The following is a 21,404-nucleotide window of genomic DNA, read 5'->3' as shown; positions in this document are numbered from 1 at the left end:
GTACAAGTACAAAGGTATTAGCATCAAAATATACTTAAATATCCAAAAGTAAGAGTAATCATTATGCAGATTGGCCCATTTCAGAATAATTGTTTATGATATGTTCTCATTATAATTATTGATGCATTAAAGTGTTATCAAAGCTGGTAAAGGAGAAGTTAGTTTTAATTACTTTGTATACAGCAGGATAGCTTGTGAATTTACTCCAGGTGGAACTAAAGTCTGATTTAAGGGTTGATTATATTTCACATCATTAATCCAAATCTGCAAAGTAACTAAATGTAATGCAGTAGAGCAAAATTACACGATTTACCTCTGTTTGTTTGGAGTAGAAGTACAATGTAGCAAAACATGGAAATACTCAAGTAAAGTACAAGTATCTCAAAAGTGTACCTTGTGTCTGAAGACAACTATTACAAGAACATGATGACAATATCATAATAAAAATAAATCTGAATATATATGGCCTTGGTAAATAATAATAACAATAACAGTGCTTTAAATTGTATTGGCAATAATAATAATAATAATAATCAAACAAATACAAAAACAATGAATGTGAAGATTGTGGTTGCTTTCTGCAGTAGGTCATACAGTAGATGCAGAGTCTGAGTCACTTTTCTAGCTTTCAGTGTTTCTCCTGGTTACATTCCACAATGTCCCCTCAACAAGGGGGCTGTGCCTCGTTGCCTCATTGCCTCACACACACTCACACTCTGGGTTGAATTCCAAGGAGTTCACTCAACCACCCATTTCCAACCACATACGTTTGTTGATAGGGGCCCTCTTCTTACTCCACCCAGAGTTGCCTAAGAAACACAGACATTACAAAGAAACCTGGCAGCAAAGAGCTAATGAAGTTAAGCAGCCTGCATCTGTTCTCTTCAGTGAGCCAGAGGAAACACCAGGATATTTTTGATTATGAGATGACATCACTGAAAAACAGGATAATATAGAAGCTTGGGGTCTCTGGTTGGTTGGGATGGGTATTGCCAGCACAATGCTGCAAAACAAAAACAATATGGCCTTTTCAAACTGTGTGGGGCACCTCACTTCCTTTTAAGGTGCTCAGAAAAACTGGCATTAGTAGACACTTATCTGGAAGTCTCTGGCCTGCATGCTTCTCTTATCTCGCCACACTCTTGTCCAAGTGAAAGATGAAGACACTTCCCTTCTTAACATCCAACCCAGAAGAATGCATCTGCTTCTCTTCACATCTGATAATGAGGTTCCCACCCAAACCTGGACATCTGTCAAACGCTGCATAATTCACCTGCCATGTCATCCATTTCAGACTGAATTTGATGTAATAAGTATCAGTAACTTAAGTTTTTGCTTTCTTCCTATACTTCTCTATGATATAACAGATGTTACAAAAATAAGGGCTACCTTACTTTTTGGGAAAGAAATACTTCTTTCCCATATTATTCACCTCTCACAAATCTTCATGAACAACAACATAGCTGTGAGGTTTAAGTATTTGTTTCCTGCTGCAATAAATGTCATTTTTCACAAGAAAGAGCTCAAATGCTGCATATTCTTACGATATATTTGTTACAATATGCTAAACTCTCTTTAGAAACATCTTCTTAGAAAAAATCTAACTGCTAGGAAAATAATAAACTGAGTCAATATATTGTATTCATTTAAATTGAAGTGTTCCTCCTCTCACCATGTACACTCAACACCTCACTGTAAGTTGGTGACATCTAGTGGTGTGTTAGAGGGAAGGCACTGACTAATGAAAGTAGCGGTGGGATAATCATGGTGTAGCTGCTAGCAAAACAACCTTTTTCTATGCAACCAGAATTGTGTACAAGGTTATCTTTAGCCATGGACATTAGTAATACTACTACGTACTGCTTGAAACATACAACACATCTAGTTTGTTGTTTATTAAACAAGAAACAGGTGAAAAAGTGCGGGTTGTTCAGGATGAAAGCAAATATGAATGTGTGCCTATTCCCACCTCTAATTGATACTAAATCTATATCAACAAATGCTTGCCCATTTTAGATAAAGGTTGCATAAAACACAAATACATTTCATATTTGTTCGACTTTGTGCAGCAGAAGGTCATTTGTTCACACATTAACACATTGGGGTTAGTGAAACGTCATGTTTAGATGTTCTTCCTAGGGTGTACATCTGAAACAACTTAGAATGTCTGTTTTCTTTGTGGTTCTTTGCAGACAATTGACCACATCCTCTATGAAATAGTATGAATACAAATCCAGTTCGGCACAGTTTCAGGCATTTGAAAGCAATTTAAGTCAATTAACAACACATGCAATTCAGGCTACTCTACTACGGCTGTATAGAGTTCTGAATGACTCCGTGGCTTTCATTCACACCAGGGTCAACGTCAAGGACTTGATGGTAGGGTTATTGGCAGTTATTCACGGATCAAGTGTTTTTTCTATATTGACAAACATTTTCAAACAAATTACTGCTGTAGATGCCTGAGGCGGAGACGTGCAATTGCAGCATGAATTAGATGGAATGCACTGCAGAAGATATAAATCTATCATACCTATCATACATCTTTCTTTGATGTTAAGGTTTATAGTTTCAAAGGAAATGATTCAGTCTTAATTTCAATCAAATTATGAGCTAACTTTAGCAATCTCATTATGTAGAGTCTTTGATTAACTACTTATAAATTAAAGGGGCCCTTTAAGTTTGTTTTGGTTTTCTATTTCCTGTAGTGCGTTACATAGGTGTTTGTGCATGTAAATGGTCTGCAAACATCACAAAAAGAGGTGCAGCAGCAGAGGCACTATGAGCAAAATACAATTGAAACCTGAAAATGAGCACGATAGGGCCCCTTTAATGGTTTGCAGTTACACCAGTTGTTTCTAATTCAGTATGTGTCTTTCATTCATGTGTTCTGCCTTCTTTGCTCTTCTCATTTCAAATAGGGCCCTATTATTCCAGCGTGCGTTTGAAATACTGATATTTAATGGACACGTGGCATATGATGAGTCTTAGCTTTCTCTTGTAATGGAAAAAGCATCTTCGTGCAGTGGAGCTTTCTCTGTCAAGAAGAGCAGTCGGCTACCATGACAACTGGAAATCTGCCATAGAAACAGGAGCTCTGGCCACTTTTTCATATAAAAGGCGGTGTTGTAGGAAGTGCATAAGAAGCAATTTAATCTAAATGTGTGCAATTATGACAGAAATAGAATAAAACGGTTTTAATGAATTGATTAATTTCAGTACAAGAGATCCAGAAGGTGTTTTCAGTAAAACTTTATTTTTCAGTGCATGAACGGAACACCATGTCAAGGTCATAGTCTACCCTTTTCAATTATTTTTTAAATATGTTCTCTTTTTTTTTTTATACATAAAAAAATAATGGAGCGATTTAATATACCTCTATTTTTTTCCCCCTTAAAAGAGCACTCAGCAAGTATTTATAAAGGTGCTGTACAATGTACAAACATTTACATCTACTGTTCCTACAGAATGTAGAAGATACCACAAGGATTGTTTTTCTAATGAAGCGATGCAAGGCCACAGTATGATACAGAGATGAAATAAAGAAAACCAAAGCAGGTAGGAGAACAACAGTGCAGGGGACATATCATAAAAAGGGCATTATCTGACTAACCAGTGACCTGCCTGGACCTAACCCTTAGTTGGATTTCAACCAACCACTATTACTATTGCACACAACTTACCACTTTCTCATGTGTCCTCATTTTAAACCTGACAGCTAACTCTCTTATACAATCACAGGCTCTTATCACAGTCACGCACAAAGCTTAACCACCATTTCACCAACATTGACTTTATCACACGTTTGCTACTGTTCTGTGTTCCCTGAGCTCGTCCTAATATGTCTTTATCTTATAAGCAGTTGTGCTGAGAGTACATTTCCTTTCCTCTGACTGACTTTACAGTGTAATCCGACTACTTCTCATTTTCATTGACCCCATGTTGGAACCAATTGTTTATCTCTTCAGCTCAACAACCATTCAAAAACATAGGAAGTTGTGATCTTTGTATGCCAGTTTTACATCAGCAGCAGCATCTCAGTAAGCCAACACATTACCCTCGAGGCTCCATTTTCCTTCAAGCCTCCCTGTCAGATCATTATACAGCAGGATTGACAAATACATACATTAAAAACCCTCATTTTTCTTTTCTCAGTGGGCAAAGGTTAAACCATTAGGGACTCTTGCACATTATAATATAAATTGACATGTTGGCCTTAAAGAGAGAGTCTTTAAAAAAAATGAAATAGCTTTATAAAATAATAAACATATTACCGATAAGAATAAAATGGCATTGGTCGCAAGTCAACAACACAGATTAGATACAACTCATGGTCATTCTGATATGCTACAAGGGCAGATGCAGTGCAATGGAATTCAATATATATTTAAGTTAGAATCTGCAAAACATGACACATTCAAATATATATGTAGATATAATATTTCACAATGAGACACGTTTGAGCGATTGCGAACATTTGGTACAGCGGTTTGCGCGTTACCTATACATTTCATGAACTACGAGATCCATGGTAATTCCTAGCACTGAAATACATCGGAGGTGAAAGCTCAAATAACAGGGGACAAATCTCTGGATTCTATATCAAAAATGTGGAATGGCTTGGTTACAGCTACATATACACATATTATTCTATCATCTCAATAAATTACACACTGGTTGCTTATCATACACATGGTAAACAAGATCTCAAACCACAAGTTTCTGGTCTTTTAAATGATACCGTTCGTAAGGAGGAGAGTCACGTATGCAATCGTAGAACAGTCTTGAGTCCCCGGTAAAGTGTATGCTTGCTGGATTGTATTCGAAATGTGCCTGGCGTGGTAAATGAGAACTATAAACAAGAAAATCATCCTCAGTGATGTGCAGAACACGTGCAGTAAAACAAACGGAAGGACCGACTGCATGCAATTGAGCAAACATTTAAGAAAAAGACAGTCAAAATATCCCGCTATGAGACCGAGAGCTAAATGAAACCCGAGGTGACAGTCACACTTGGTGTATACTACAGACGAGAGGCTAGGGCCTATCTCCTTTTCTTTGCATATGGGTCATTGCATTGTAATGGGTGAAGCGCTGTTGGTAGTCATGGTTCCACAGGAGGCTCCCAGGATTGGCACATATTCACATTTCAAAATGTCGTGTCTGGTGAGGCCCCGAGCATGCCGCACATGCTTAAGTCTCACATCAAAGACGCTGAAGCAGCGGACGAGGCAGAGGGGGAGGTGCTACATGCCAACACGTTATGTCACAGAGTCCAAAGAGAACATCTGGAACATGGACCAGCAGGTAATAAAAGTGGCACCATGTCGCCCTGTTTTATGGAAGAACTCAGAAAAACAACCCGCTGAGGGTACTCTTAAATATTCTCAAGTTTGGTTGATTCAATATTTATCACAAAGGGTCTTGAAGGACCTCTGCTTCGGTGAGGATTCTGGCTGAGCTGGGCACTTTCCAAGGGCCGGGGATAATGGGTCCCTTTGGGCTCTGCGGGGTCCCTGGAGAACTGTTTATAGAGTCTTCCCTACTGCTGACTTCTTTGGAGTGAGCGGATGTGTCTTCTCTTCCTTTTGCCTCTCTTGGTGAGACCACGGACCCTTTTCTACTCCACAAATCTTTAAAATGCAGCAGTGATTCTCTTTTGTTGACGGTTCCTTTACTTGAATTCTTGTCTTCCATGGATTTCCCATTAGCATCTCTCTGCCCCGAGTCTTTAGATGTACCTTTCTCGCCTTCTCTGACTTTATGAGACGTCCTGCGGTGCTGAAACTCTCCCCCCACTCTTCTTATGAAACTTTCTTGCTCATGGCCAGGCTCGATCCTTTCTCCTCTCCCTTCCATCTCTCGTCTTTGTGAGTATGTTCTGGTCTCAATGGTCCCCCCTTTGCCATTTCTCTTTTCATGATCCAAGCCCTCTCTGCTGGAGGAGCCTTTTAATCTTCTCTGGGCGCCTTGTGGATGTTCCGCACGCTGCACTGTTGAAGCCGCTTGCTGTGCAGCTGGAGGAGACTTTCTAGGGCTTGTGGATCGTGTTTTTGTCTGAGACATCCTTTTCCTAGTCAGCGCTCCTTCCTTCGGCTGACTCTCAGTCTTTTTGGGACCTTGATGCTGCTCTTTGGCTTTAGGAAATGTCTCCCCTGTGTTCTTTGGGCTGCTTAGCTCTCTGGGGTCCTTAGGGGGCCTGGTCCTTCTGTAGAAGTTAATATGCTCAGGGGAGGCGGGAGAGAGCCTGTCTGCCTCTTTCTCTGACCTCTCACCACTCTCCTTCACTGAGTCCAAACCCCTGCTGCGGGGCTTGTGGCCTTGGGGGGAGATGCTGCTCCAGCTGTGCGAATGTTTCAGATTGCTGGAGAAGGGAGGGGAAACAAAGTTGGAAGCCCCGGTGCGATATGGAAAGGAGAGGGGTGATGCGTCTGATAAAAAGACCTCTCCGGGAGAGCTTGCAGGTGAAATGACTTTTTGATCATGTTGACCTGAGAAAAAAAGCACACATTTGACATTAAGACTCATTAAGGGCATACAATAATTTGAATACACACACACAAAAAGAAATGTAGCAAGAAAGGTTAACAGAAGGAAAAGAGACAAGAATTACCAAGGTAAAAGAGAAGCAGCCAGTAAAAGCAGTGAAGATGTTAGTGTTGGTGCTCAGTGTAGTAGCACAGAGTAGAAGAAGCTGTACTACCTGCATCAGGGGCAAGAGAAGAAGAGCCAAAAGAAAACAAATGGTTAGAGATTCAATGCATAAATAAAAAAGTCAATAAAGAAAGAACATTTATGTCGATACGGGCAGTGTTCCAAAATAGGCTCGGGAAACAAACAAAAGGATGGAATCATTATCATTGGCTAAACGTCAGGAGTATTTATGCATTCAGCATGTATTTAACTACTGTGTCCTTCCCCGTAAACACATTTAGTAGATACATCCAATCTAGTTGTTAACATAATTTAATTGTGTTAATCTAACGTGCAACATTCTACATTTGGACGGAACCAGGCAAGCTAGTTTTTATGCTAATAGACAACTTGCTCTCGTCTTAAAGGGGCCCTATTATGCTCATTTTTTGTTTCATATTTGTATTTTGTGCCTTAACTGTGTGGGAGAGCATTTACATGGACAAAAACATATATATCACACATATTTATATTACAGGAAAGGGAAAACCCCAAAAAAGCATATTATGGCCCCTTTAACTTTGACAGACAGACAGGACAATGATATCAAGGTCCTTTATAGCTCTCTGTAAAAAGTAAACAAACGTATTTCCCAAGCTATGCCTTTAAGGAGTTTGTAAAGAAAAAACAACAATACCTCTTGGAGAAAATGAAGGATTTTATGCCAGATATAAATGAAATATGTAAATGCAATTAGGTCAACTAAGTACTAAAGTTCCCCTACTATCCTTCACTCCGCCAACAAAGACGAACTAGCAACAGCTTTCTAGGCCCGAGAGCAGTCTGTATTGACTTGTAAACTCCCAGTGAATTGGTCTCTGTTCGGTATGCTATAACCATCATTGATTTAATGGTGTGTGTAGTACTTACTGCCGTCCTGAGCCAGGCCCGCCCCTGGTCTCAGCAGCAGCACCACTTTGCTTCCTCCAGCCTGGATCAGCTCGATAGCCCGGGTGTGAGAGATGCCGCGTGCCGGCTCCCCGTTAATCTCCACTATCTCATCTCCAACCTGTCAGTAAAAACAGAACAGGCAATTACCAAACAGAAACAAATCTGATCGAAACCTAGTTTCCTCCGCTGTGCATACATTCCCACTTTCACTCAAACAAACAGAAGAGGTATGCCTTCACAAACACGCTACATATCTAAGTATCTAAATTGCGCACACAGCCTTGTAATACCCCGGAGGTATCGCCTATTATTGGAGACAAAATACCTCGTGATAAACAGTGTAAACATGTCATCCTGTTAGGATCTAATCAGTGTTGACATTTGTCTCCACCCTTGGCTAGGCAAAGTTATGCACGGATCACAGCTTGGCAAGCCTGAGATGGATTTCAGCCAGCAGCTTCTCATCTGTTCCCTCACTGCACCGTCTCCCCTCTCATCCTGGCAATAACAGAGGGATTACTTCATGGCCATGGGGGCATTTTTATTAGGCTGAACCTCTTTCAGACAGAAAAAAGTACAGGGTCCCTCAGTGTGAACTTTCCTGGAAATGGACAGCGTCATACATCAGGCTCTCTCATACACTGTTCATAGATAAACCATGAGAAACTAATGCACTATGTATATCCCAGAACATATATCTTGAATGTATTGTAGTATGTGTGACCGAGGAAGTACAATAGTAGGACGTAGGTTAAAGTAAACATGACTTATTTGTGTCTTCAGGGTTGGGAGGGTTCCTTTAAAAGTTAATTCAGTTACAATTACTAGTTTAAAAAAAAAAAAATGAAAGTAATGTTACCTGATTACTTTCTATTACTTTTAGATTACCTCAATATCAAATACAATGCAAATAAATACATCTTACAGTTCAACACATGAATTAAAAGCAAACACAGTATCTTTGTTCAATAAATCAGGTGTCCACTTACTGCATTAAAATATATTTAAAAAAAGAAAAGAGTGAAAGTAGTCTAAATGAAAACCTAAAGAACATTTTAGGCATTACATCTACCAGTAATATATTGATCGGTATTTCAAAATGCATTTTGACATTGTTAGTTATCCCAATTTTTTTAAATGTAACAGTAATCCGATTTATATTTGTGTGATTTAGCCGCAAGCCACATTCTTAACCTAAACATAGCCAGCATTTTTGTTTTCCCTTATTGTAACCAGAGCGCAGATTGACATGTTTCTAGACATTCGTAGGTAAACACACACACAATGTAGAATAACTTCCCGTGAGATATCACATTACCCATATGATCATACGTAGCCTCGGTGAGAAATACACACAGACGCACTCAAGGAAACACCAGCTTGAAAACAATACAAGATAGAAATCTATTATAATAAGCAAGAAAAGAATCCAATCAAATCTTAAAATAGAGGCCTAAAGACCATCTCCCCACTCTCTCTCTTATTGTGCAGCTTGGAGATCTTGAATTACTTTGCTAAATGAAAGCGAAAACTAGTTTAAACACATCTTAGCTGAAAGCACCACAACATTATACCCTGAACACTGTAACTGGCAGTTGTTGTGACTTTATTCATTAGTTTTATCTCTGGTGCAACACACTGCAACAGAACTAATATTTGTTTTACTGCTCTCCTTCACAAACGAGTAAATGTGCAACATTTAATTTCAGCCAAGTAACGCTCAGTATAATAGCTTAGCAAACTGTATAACAATATGAAATGGAGCAAAATGTCAGTTTCTTTTGCTTCCTGTTAATAAAGTCTCTGTGGATGGTGATACCTGTCTGTCGATCATTCAGTCTGCCTGCCATACACTTTGTCCCACAGCAAGACATCTTAACATTAATATTCATTGTCCAGAAAGAATGAATCTTAATAGTTTTATGACCGTCTGACCTTTAATTTTAAGTTTAGAACATTGTATGTGCTTTCCCGTTGCTCAACTATGCACACAAGATATCTCATAAACTGATAGGTGAATTTCGATGAAATACTCCGAGCAGATTCATTAACTCTCAGAGATAATGAGCGAGAAAAGAATGACCCCATGGCCTTTCTTGTAGCTCATCCCTGAGGGGACTCCGTATGCTGTCAGCCCCTCCACTGTGAAGAGTCTAAGAATAGCGTAATTAGCAATATGTTGTTTTTTCCACCCAACACTGAGTATAAAATGATATCCAGATAAAGACATAAAACATTCATAGACATCCTAAAGAAGCGTTAAACTCCCTCAGCATGATTATTCTTCCAGGTTGTTCCAGCAGTACAAACCAATTCCAGTCCTGATAGGTCAGAGTTGATATAAGGAATTATTATAAAGGAAATATATTTATTATATTATAAGAAGCACTCACATGGATCCTTCCGTCCAGCTGAGCAGCTCCGTCCTCAGCCAGTCTCAGGATGTACAGGCCCATGTTGTACTCTGTTCCCCCCCGCAGGCTAAAGCCAAAGCCCCTGGGACCCCTCTCCAACTCCACTGTCAGGCAACCCTGCGCCATTAAACACAACACAAGTCATCAATACACTCACATAGAGACAGATAGAGACATGCAATACAATGTACACACTCATGCACATAACATTTCCATGAAACCACATATACTTAATGAATACTTCCTGTGATAAAACACGTTCAGGGTGCAGTTTCTTTAGATGGAAAACGTCATTGCAAAACATTCTTGTTTAATTATTGCCCTTTTTTTGTTCTTTTGTATCTTTTCAGGCCAAATCGTCCTTCATGTTCTATTGATTTGAGATGTCATTAATGATTCCTCTTCTCTGAATGGCATTTCATTTGAAACTATAACAAGAGAAGGCAATATAAAGAAATACAAATGTTTAATAATGCCCCTTAACACTAGAACCACCAGGGGTCGCTGTATACCTAAAACAACCAACGGATAAAATGTACCCGCTATTAGAATGCATTGATTTTCAAGGTACAATGTTCTTTTATTTATCATACTAGAACACAGGGTTAACAGTGAGTTTTGATCGCACAGTGTTGAAACTTATTCCAATAGAATCTGTGGACTCTCAGCTTTCATATTATATATTTATGCAGATGGCATGATGCATGAAATATCGCTAACCTGAGTTATGTGCAAAGTGTCTCTATCTCTCGATCTATAACTATCTATCGATCTATCGATCTATAACTATCTATCTATCTATCCATCCATCTATCCATCTATCCATCTATCCATCTATCCATCTATCCATCTATCTATCTATCCATCTATCTATCCATCTATCCATCCATCTATCCATCTATCCATCCATCTATCCATCTATCCATCTATCCATCTATCCATCTATCCATCTATCCATCTATCCATCCATCTATCCATCTATCCATCTATCCATCTATCCATCTATCTATCTATCCATCTATCTATCCATCTATCCATCCATCTATCCATCTATCCATCCATCTATCCATCTATCCATCTATCCATCTATCCATCTATCCATCTATCCATCCATCTATCCATCTATCCATCTATCTATCCATCTATCCATCTATCCATCCATCTATCTATATCTCTATCTATAAGGAACCGCAGTAAACAACAGGTGTTGCTATAGCAACACGTCATGTTTATGTTTACGCAAGTCAATAGCGCGAAAATCACTGCATTTTCTATAAGGTAAATATTACCCGCTGGTGCTGATGGGTATAAATGGCAATATTTTTGGCAATTTTTTCACTCTGACTTCATATTGACAATTTTTAACAACAGAGGGTGCTACATAACACACTTTCAGGAAAAGTCACAGACTGGGAGACTTGAATATTTAGTTGACATACAATCAAGAAACAGCTGCAGGTAAAATGTACCCATTGGCGGTTCTAGTGTTAATGTATGAAATATGTGGCATATTGTGAGCTTTCTGAGGTTACGTAAGTGTGAATAAGTACCATGTGTCTGCTGTTGCATCCACTGTTTGCCATGGTGATTGTAACTGCTAAATGAGTCCTAGGTCGAGCAGTCATTTAATCAAAATTATGTAAAGCATAACTTTCCGATGACTGCTTTGTGCTCAAAAATCCATTATCTAATCAGCAAAAAATATTAGAAGAGAGAAAGGACTGCGCCAATAATGTGTAGACTTCTTGTCAGTGGTGCAACATTGTGAGATTGGGAGCATGTTGAATAACTGCTTCACTCCTGAAATCTCTGGCCTTAGTTTCCAAGAGAGTCAAAGTGCCAACTTCTGGGCAACCCTGACACTTCTTCTCGCTACATTGTGAGCATGGCCATACACTTTGGGAGCTAACATTATGTATCAAGAGTGACAATTCTTGGTATAAGACACACTTCAATATCATGTTTAGATAATATTCAACAGCAGCTCTCCACTTTAGCTGTGATGTCAGGCACTCTTTAATACAGAGACTATATGAACGATGTACTGGCCTTGTCGCCTGAATGAATAAGGGTTACAAAATAGTGTGAGATTCATTGAATGGGAAGACAGGAATAGAAAGTATGAAAGTTATAAATGATAAAAGCAAGAGAAATAGCTATTCACACCTAATGAATGCAGAATCCATGAAGTCAATGTAACTCAATGCAATGTATCTGGGCAATGTGTTGAAACAAAAAGGAGGTCAGGGCTTTACAGTATGTGTTGGGAACATCATGCTTTATTGTAAGAAAAAGATAAAGTTTAAACATATAGTAGAAGAAATAGGAGAGACACTCTTACCTGATTGGGTCCCGTCACACACATCGTTCCCTGCTCACTCAGTGGAAGAGTTTTGTGGTCAGACCAGTTGACAGCCTCCCTTTTCTCTTCCAGGTCCAGGTTATAACTAAAACACAACAGATATTTCCTCAGTAACACATGCTGTACAAATCTTGCTAAAGGCCACGAACACAAAAATCCATTATGCAAATCTAAAATCCTGGATTTTTAAGAGGCACTATTATGCAGATTTTCAGGTTCACATTGTATTTTGTGTACTGTGACATGTTTACTTGCTTTAATGCTCAAAAAGCTCTTCATATTTCTCATACTGCCTGTGTTGCAGCACCTCTTTTCACCCTCTGTCTGAAACCAGAGCCTTGTCACTATGTAATAAACAACCTACTGTATAGAACACACTACAGGAAAGGGAAAACCCCCAAAAGCATAATAGGGCCTCTTTATTGTATTCCACACGTTTGTGTTTATTCAGCTGCTTTTTTTTTTAGAGGAATATTCGCTAGTTGTTTGCTCTGAGGGCACCCCTCCCTCTTCCACATATCATTTCATGTTGAGTGTAATTACAGAGGGTGTTTTATGGTTTATAAGGGCAGCTAGCTATATCATTGTATTAATATTACCAAAGCCATAACGGGATTTACTTTTAATCTTATGGGGGGTTCTTGTTGTGTTTATTGTTGGCCATTACAATGTGGAGAGAAATACACGAATGTTTAGTGATGGTGTCTTTTGTTGCTTGAGCACATTTTTCATTTTAAAGCAGAGATGGAAAACTGACGAAAAACAAGACAAGCTTCATTCCTGGGAGAGCAATGCACAAGGGGGTTATTGTAGTTTGAGCGTAATTATGTAGGGTTGGGTTAATATGCAAGAGATGTTTTGAAAGTTTCAAAGGCCCTTTATTCCCGGGGACTGAAAGCTTTGTATTTCCCTTTTCTTGTATGCTTTTATTTTGAGTGAGATTGTTACCGTTCATCCTGTAGTGCTGACCTTTGACCCAGGGTTCTGTGCTGAAGAGCTGGACTCTGCTTAGCTGAACTCGCTCCAGATGGAGGGCCCTTGTATTCTATAAAAAAATTTGTTTTCAAGTTAAAGAAATCAATGTGAAAAAGAATATATAATACAAATGTCTATTACTTTTTTTATTGTAATTTTAAAAGGAAGAAACAATACTTTCGAATATGGTCAACAACAAGAAGATGCAGCATTCAAAAAAAGCATCATCATCAGACGTAGCTGTCTTACTCAATGTGTTAGTATTACATTAAGATTGAATGACCAAGGTTTCTTTTTCATTAATCTAACATTTTCAGATGAATAGGGTTTTTTTTAATCAATTTTTGAATACCTCCATTAGAACTAAATCTGACAGTAAACTATTAATATCCTCTAACTAGTTTGATAGCTTTGATTAAATGCCTTCAAAACTAATTTCCCTGTTGCCGACAATAAAGTCAAAACATGAACCAAATTGATGACAATACCAACATAGTCCTGCAGACATGTGCACCCAGAGATACCCACCATCCTCAGGAACCACAGTGAGGGTGACCACGTTGCCGGCCTCCTTGATGAGCAGCACAATGTCGTTGTGAGAGAGCTCGATGATGGAGCGCCCGTTGACCGCTGAGATACGATCTCCGACGTGCAGCAGGCCGCAGCGATCCGTGGGACTGCCATCAATGATTCGGCCGATTTTGTGTGGAATGACTGAAATGGTAAATATGAAGAGAAATGACACATTACCACGTACATGTAGCAGATATTGTGAACAAAGAAAATATGTCTAGAAAACCAATATAATGGGAGTTTCTATTGTCAAAGCAAAACTGCTTTGGTTTGTTTAAATCTGGTTGAGGTCTTGAATTGTTCAATGAATGAGAGTGTTAGTTGAGGAAATGTTTTTATCAGACATGAATATATTTATTTTGTGTTCATTGTCACATATTTGGTATTTTCAAAGAGTCCGTCACACTTGGCTTTTTGAGGAAGCTAAATATTCCTGACTCCAACCAAGAATGGACTCGCTTCTGGGCTAAGGGTAACACATAGAAAATTGTTTTTCCTACCGCAGATATATGTGGTTATATATGATTATGTATGATGTGGGATACACTCTATCCAGTGAATAACTGGTTACTTTATGTAATATGGCATAGCAATGTCTATGTGAGCTAGAACAACATCTAATCTGAATTATATAATAAAGCAAAGATAATCAAGATCATTTAGTTTGTTCTATTATTCATTTAAGTCCCAATTGACTTGGTGTACACATTTTTTACATCAGTATGTATCACCTATGGAAGATGAGCGAATCATGGATTGTTTTATGCGTTAGGCACTACCATTAAATATACAGCAGCTTATATACATCCTAGAGATCCTCCTTCTCTGCTACAAATGAAAATACAATATATTTTGCAATAACATCAGAAAACCAGAGATCAATATGTTTTTCTCCTATTGTCTTTGATACCACTGGACTATATAAGGATTATATCATGATACAAATACTGTGGGATCATCCATTTTGCAGTAGTAGCAATTTCCAGAGGGATAACAAACCTTTGAACTGCTTTTTTATTTTTTTACATCTCCACCAAATATAAGCCTAAAACGTATATTGTAAATGATTGGTGCAGGATTTAAGAGATGGACTTTTATTAATCCCTCGTGGGGAAATTGTTTCTCTGCATTTGACCCATCCTAGTGTTAGGAGCAGTGTGCTGCCATTTTGAACGGCACCCAGGGAGCAGTGTGGGGAACGGTGCCTTGCTCAGGGACACCTCGGTAGCACTTGGTCTTGCCGGGCCTTGAACTGGTGACCTTCCAGTTGCCAAGCCAAGTCCCTATCGACTTCGCCACCACCGCCCCTAACCGAGAATCTAAACACTCACCTCCATGGGGCGGTTTGCTCTTGGAGGTGAGGATGACGAAGCCAAAGCCCTCAGATTCTTTGCGGTGGAGTGTGATGTCAAAAGACTCGTGGTCCAGATCGCAGGGCATTGGCAGGTGAGGTAGTTTCGGAGAACCGTTCACCAGCACTGGAGCCATTTCCAGAGCCTCTTCATCGTTCACATCTGAAATAAAAGGATACAGATGTTATTTGTGTTTTGTGCAACTTTGTATTTGCCTGCATTCCTGAGGGTAGAACCGACTGGAGTTTATTGTGTGCTCATGTACAATAAATATGCAGATAAAAGTGGTGTCTTGAAAGTGCGGCGGTGTAATTTACAGAGTGTGGATGTTGAAGCTGGTTGCCAATAACTACCAAAGACAATATTGAATCTAAAATTAAAGCTGTGATATTACTTTAGATAAAACAGCATGACCAGTGCTCAAACAGCTTCATCTTGGACCAGCTATACCCATTTATTGCTAAAGACAACTTCTGGATAATTATCTTTTTTTAAAACATACATCTTTATTTTAACCACTAAGCAATGTTGTCACTGTCAAAATATAAAGTGAGCCAGAGGATTTGTCCAGCGTGGTGTTAAGAGCAACACATTTATCATGATCTAAATATAACAGTGTTGTCAGGTGTTGTTCTACTTGTTACCCACCTCTGTATATGACCTTCCTGCGGATAGTCAACATAACTTGACCGTTGCGGGCAGCGTTGGTCATCAGATCCAGCACCTGCTTGTGCGAACGACCTTTCACCATCACACCATCGATGCCAATGAGCTCGTCTCCCGCTCTCAGGCGGCCATCCTTCTCTGCTGCTCCGTTGGGCACAATGGCCCCGATGTACACCTGGGGAAACACATTCTGATGGAGGGTTAGCATGAGGAAGAACTGGCCTTCGAGGAAAAATATCATTTATTAATCATTAAGGTGCAGAAGTTGTGAAAAAGTGCAATCTTTGACTACACAACGTGTTATTTACACATCTAAAACCGCCACAAGAAAAATAGTTACTCTCAGTATTCTATGTTTCCATAGTACCACACTGACACTGTCAACTGTTACTGTGTGTGTTAGTGTGAAAGTATTACATCACAGAAATGGCACATAAGTTAATTTCAAAGGTTTACCAAAGCCAATGGTGAACTATGTCATTATAGTCTGTCATGTTCCTGCTGCTATTTTGTTTCCTGTTTTTTTTAAATATATGTTTTACTTTGGTCTTGTTTTAGTTCCTGTCTCTGTGTTTTCCCACCTGTTGGATTGTCAATTTATTTTCACATGCAACCTCTTGAGTTTACCATGCCTTCCCCAGCTGTGTTGTGTCTTTGTGCTTCGTGCTGTGTGTATATGCCCAGCTTCCCTAGTGTCTTCATTGTCAGTTGGTCATCTATTTTTCCCTGGTGTTGCTCGGTCAGTCGCACTTGGTTTTCTGTCTCCATATTATTCTGGATTTCCTCGTCTGTCCTAGTGTTCTCATAGTCTTCCCAGCTTGTTCCTTATTTTTTGTGTCAGCTTTCATTTAAGAAAGCTTGCTTTTTGTGTGACCTAAGATTTTCAACGACATAATTACTCTGTAGCTATGTTAGTTTGACAATAAAGAACCTTGAACCTTTTTGTTTTATACCTTCTTCCTCTCTTTCATACTGCCTTTGGGTCCTGAAGTTCTACCCCCATGACAAAAGGCACTTCAAATCAAATACATTGGGATGTCCCTTTCCTTATAAAGTAATCTTTCCATAATAGAAATCAAAATAGTTAAAACAAACTTATGTATTTGTCATATATACTTACTGGCTGTTGTGGACCTTCTCCTCCCAGAACACGGAAGCCAAAGCCGGTTTCAATGTCTCTCTTGAGAAAAACGTCTATGTCTTTGGTGTGAGGCTCTGTGGACAGAGGTATCACAGTTTCAGGTTCAAAAAGTACTTCTGAGAACCATTCAAGCTGTGTTTGTCTTCACTTACGTCTGCTCTCCAGCAGGGCTTTGGACTTCAGGTACATCTCCGTGGCCTCTCGTTTGGGGGAGTCGATGGAGCGCAGGGTGCTCGTGTTGGAGTGGTAAGGCAGTGCCTGGGGGGCTGAGTCTGTGAGGCAGTCCAGAGTCTCAGTACTGGCCGTCATTTCCTGCCTCTGAAAATACACACCATCAATACTACACGTTGCTTTCAGCATTGTTATTTTTGGACACATTCATTTTAGAAGTGTATTAGATCACACACCCTTTGTATCCACCAATAAAGGACATCACACTTTGTATTGGTAGTCTCAACAGCTCATTATCCCAGACAAGGGGCTGAGCATCTGATACTGATAGATTACCAAGAGAAATAAAGGTCACTTGACTTCCACTCGTTTTTCCTTTCACTTTGTATTCCTACAATTGTGATGACGGCTTAGCAGTGAGATTTTAATGCAATTAAAAATCCATGGGAAAACTAAAGATTTTCCTCGTGGACCCCATTCAGGCCGGAAGGGCAATTTCTTTATCTGAAACTGTGGTAATAATACCGCCATATCTAAAGAGGCTCATCCATGCTTCATTACCATTGCAATCCCCTGACAATAGCCCTAAGAATACGAATACTGAAAGGAAGTAATTAAGAGCGTTTTTCAGAGCAAACAAAAGGAGTCGCCCAGAAACATAATCAATATTCAAATGTATTGCTATCATTTAATTCGATGCAACTGGTTAAGCTGAAGGACAAAACGCTTTGAAATTAAATTGGGGGGTGATAAGTCCCCGAGGCGGGAAACAATAGTGAGGAAATAGGAAAAGATATGCTTTTACTCACAGGCTTGAGACTCTTCACAGGGGATGTTTGACCTATGAAGAGACACAGATAGGAATATGGTCAGGAATGCAGATATGATTTGGAAAAAACAACAATCACTGAACCACCAGATGGCACTGCCTCGTTGGCTGAGAAACAGCAGCAATGAGCATACAGATAAACCAGTACAAAACTCAAGAGGTGTACTGACTTAAGAATGCTCCATTAAGGAATGTGCATCCATGTGCGATTAAACACACATAGGGAATATAAATGTGCTGGAGTGCAGACGTCATAGTGGAAGCCCACTGCAGGGCTGAGAAAGCGGGTGAGCGCATTAGAGATTCATGCATATAGTTCAATGACCGATAATTCTCTCCTCTCCTCTCTCTCTGTTCGCTGTACAGTACACCCACACACTCCATCTCCAGCGCTCGGATTCTTCCCTACAGATCATCTCGTACAGCCCCCCTCCCATCGACTTCCCGCATTAACTGGATTAACAAACACTCCTCTGGAGCCCACAGCCCTGTGGGGCCGGACCAACACGTGGCTTGATGAGGGGTTAATGGAGCCTGATGTAAAAGGGGGGAGACGCAGCAGCATTTTTCTGTTCCAATGCGAAATTCCCAATCCAGCATCAGATCCATCGAAGGCACATAAAGGACGATATGGCAATGCACACACCTGGAACACACTTTTTCCCTTCCATCCTTCCTATAAGCTTGGACTTTTCTGTGTGTATTGATGCCCACCACACACACACACACACACACACACACACACACACACACACACACACACACACACACACACACACACACACACACACACACACACACACACACACACACACACACACACACACACACACACACACACACACACACACACACACACACACACACACACACACACACACACACACACACACACACACACACACACACACACACACACACACACACACACACACACACACACACACACACACACACACACACACACACACACACACACACACACACACACACACACACACACACACACACACACCCTTTACCAAGCCAAATGAGGGTTAAAGCCAGCATTAGCTCTGCAGTTGGGCAAGCTGAATACATCTGTGCCCTGTTTGCTTTGACTGTGGGATCATGCAGTGCATTAGGGGAGTAGGCCACGGTGATGGTGGCACAGCAGTGAGGTTGAGAAGTGGCAGAGGAGAGACGAGAGTTGGGGCGTGGCTGCAGGGAGGAGGCCCCTGTCTCTATAGACATTTAGCCATGGCTCTTTAAGGGGCCATGGATGTAGAGGCATCCAAAAGTCCCCTCGCTGATGATCAAACCCAATCCAGGGTTCATCGATTTAAGCAGTGATTCCCCGGGGCGGCTGACGATGATGGAGACATCTGAAGGGTGCCTTTACTCCTCCCTCTCTGCTTTAGATTCAGGCACAACCCCACGCTTATGTAATTCCTGCTCTCAGACTTGTAACAGACTGCAGTACGCCTGGATGGGTGTCGTCATAAACAGAGCAGAGTTGCGTGGAGACACACAGGAGGAGTGCTCGAGATTTTCCCCAGATGTACACGTACAGTTTGCAAATGTGAAGAGGCTGCATGTGACGGCGATAAATGGGGCTCAGTCAGTCGGATCGAGTCGGATCACGTCTACTCTATTGTGGTGACCTTCTACAGGTTGCAGACACAGTGGCATCACACAGGTTTCTACAAAGCAGTGTGTTCAGTCAATGCCCCCCCGACCAGCCACTACAACACCTCACGTCCTGTCAGTATCAGCACTCTGAGCTCACCCCCCATGGGCCCTGTTGAATTGACAGCAGTGGTATTGACAAGTATTTAACTACGATTAGGAAAATGTAGTTAAAGTATTAGGAGTGAAAGTAAATATTGCAGAAAAAACGAAAACATTTTTATTTTAAAGCAAAACCAGCACATTTTCACATTAGGAATCTGGAACTGAAACTTATTAATTCCAATACAAATTCAGTTAACCCAACACATAGTTTTAGTTATACTTAAATATAATGTTGGATGGCTTAATCTAAACCAAATAATCATATTTTAAAACGTTTTTCTAAGTATTGTGTGTCAAAATCTGAATTTATAAAATAACTAGTAAAATAAATGTTTTGGAGTAAAAAGTACCAAATATGCTTCCTAAATGTTGAAGATAGAGTATAAGAATAAAGTAGTATAAAATGAAAATACTCCACTTTCTAGAACTGATTGAAAACCATGGCAAATCGCATTCAAAAGCGCATTAAAGCACGAGAATGAAGGATGGATAGAATGAAAGGACTGAAATTAACAGCCAGACAAATAATTTTTCTTCCAGTGTCTCACCTCCTCGCAGCACTAGCACGTTGACCTCGCTGCCCACCGGTAAGTCTTTGAGGATGTCCACCACTTGGGCGTGGCTCAGCGTTTGGACGTTTTGCCTGTTGATCTCCTTAATCACGTCTCCTTTCTGCAGGCCGCGACACCACTGGGCGTCCAGGATCATCTTCACCTTCTGGCCCAGCGGGCAGTCGGCGATGGCAAACCCGAACCCCCCGGGCCCCTTGATCAGCGGCACGCTCACCAGCTCCGGCTGCAGCAGCCCTGCCACCACCTCCCTGTGCCTCCCGTTGGGCAAGGCCGCCACCACGGGCCGGCCGCTAGCATCCGTGGTGACGTAGTGGAGCTCCTGAGAGGAGCCGTGGAGGACGTCGCCCTTCACGAGTAGCGGCTGCCCGTTGATCAGGGGCACGGCCGTCACCACCTCCCCGCCATGCAGGGCCTGCTGAGGCTGGGTTGCCGGTGGGAGAGGGGGAGGTGGAAGAGGGTCGTCGCTGCTTAGATCCACATCTGGAGGAAGCGGGTAGCCACGGCAAAGAACCATGTCTACATACTGGTTGATGGGAATGGATTGGAACATCTGCACAACCTCTGGATGGGTTTTTCCAAGCACTGACATCCCGTTAATCTCAACAATCACATCACCTAAAGAGGGGGAGAACAAGTGATTCACTTTTGGCATTTAATCCAGACATCACGTCTCTACATTTTTATTGGAAAGCACTTATTCTTTCCTTTGTCAGTTGGACCTTTCTTCTAAAATGTCCCTTTCCTCTTCACTGCTCTCTCAGATATTTCATTTTGACAGCTCCCTGTACCTCTTCCCTATCCTTTTATCTGCAGTCTACCATTCAGTGCTTCTTTATTCCTGTCCCTCCTTCATACACTCTATTGTTGAGCAGACCAGAACAGCACTCCCTGCCACAACTGCGCGGAAGGGAGAGGGGGTGTAGATTTCCGTCACATCGCACCATTGTACCCATCACACACACACACACACACACACACACACACACACACAC

The 21,404-nt window shown here is 40.7% G+C and overlaps 1 protein-coding gene across 3 annotated transcripts in view; it reads right to left on the bottom strand.

Annotated features, from left to right (window-relative positions):
* Window positions 1-3,271: 3,271 nt before the first annotated feature.
* magi3b (membrane associated guanylate kinase, WW and PDZ domain containing 3b) overlaps window positions 3,272-21,404 on the bottom strand; it is a 193,281-nt gene continuing 175,148 nt past the window's right edge. For 2 of the 3 annotated variants that reach the window (XM_034083232.1, XM_034083233.1), the window contains 12 exons: window positions 20,389-21,027; window positions 18,048-18,079; window positions 17,220-17,385; window positions 17,047-17,141; window positions 15,909-16,116; window positions 15,240-15,422; window positions 13,864-14,049; window positions 13,309-13,405; window positions 12,340-12,445; window positions 9,978-10,115; window positions 7,564-7,702; window positions 3,272-6,491 (listed from right to left, as the gene is read on the bottom strand). In XM_034083232.1, the coding sequence (XP_033939123.1) occupies window positions 5,413-6,491; window positions 7,564-7,702; window positions 9,978-10,115; window positions 12,340-12,445; window positions 13,309-13,405; window positions 13,864-14,049; window positions 15,240-15,422; window positions 15,909-16,116; window positions 17,047-17,141; window positions 17,220-17,385; window positions 18,048-18,079; window positions 20,389-21,027 (3,068 nt within the window). In that variant the 3' untranslated portion in view covers window positions 3,272-5,412. Of the gene's footprint in view, window positions 6,492-6,613; window positions 6,704-7,563; window positions 7,703-9,977; window positions 10,116-12,339; window positions 12,446-13,308; window positions 13,406-13,863; window positions 14,050-15,239; window positions 15,423-15,908; window positions 16,117-17,046; window positions 17,142-17,219; window positions 17,386-18,047; window positions 18,080-20,388; window positions 21,028-21,404 lie in introns of all 3 variants that reach the window. The other variant, XM_034083234.1, reaches the window with a different exon arrangement.

This window comes from Pseudochaenichthys georgianus, chromosome 5, assembly GCF_902827115.2.
Source record: "Pseudochaenichthys georgianus chromosome 5, fPseGeo1.2, whole genome shotgun sequence".
NCBI classification, from domain to species: domain Eukaryota; kingdom Metazoa; phylum Chordata; class Actinopteri; order Perciformes; family Channichthyidae; genus Pseudochaenichthys; species Pseudochaenichthys georgianus.
Note: the sequence above shows the minus strand (reverse complement) of the source record. Positions and strands in the feature narration are given on the sequence as shown.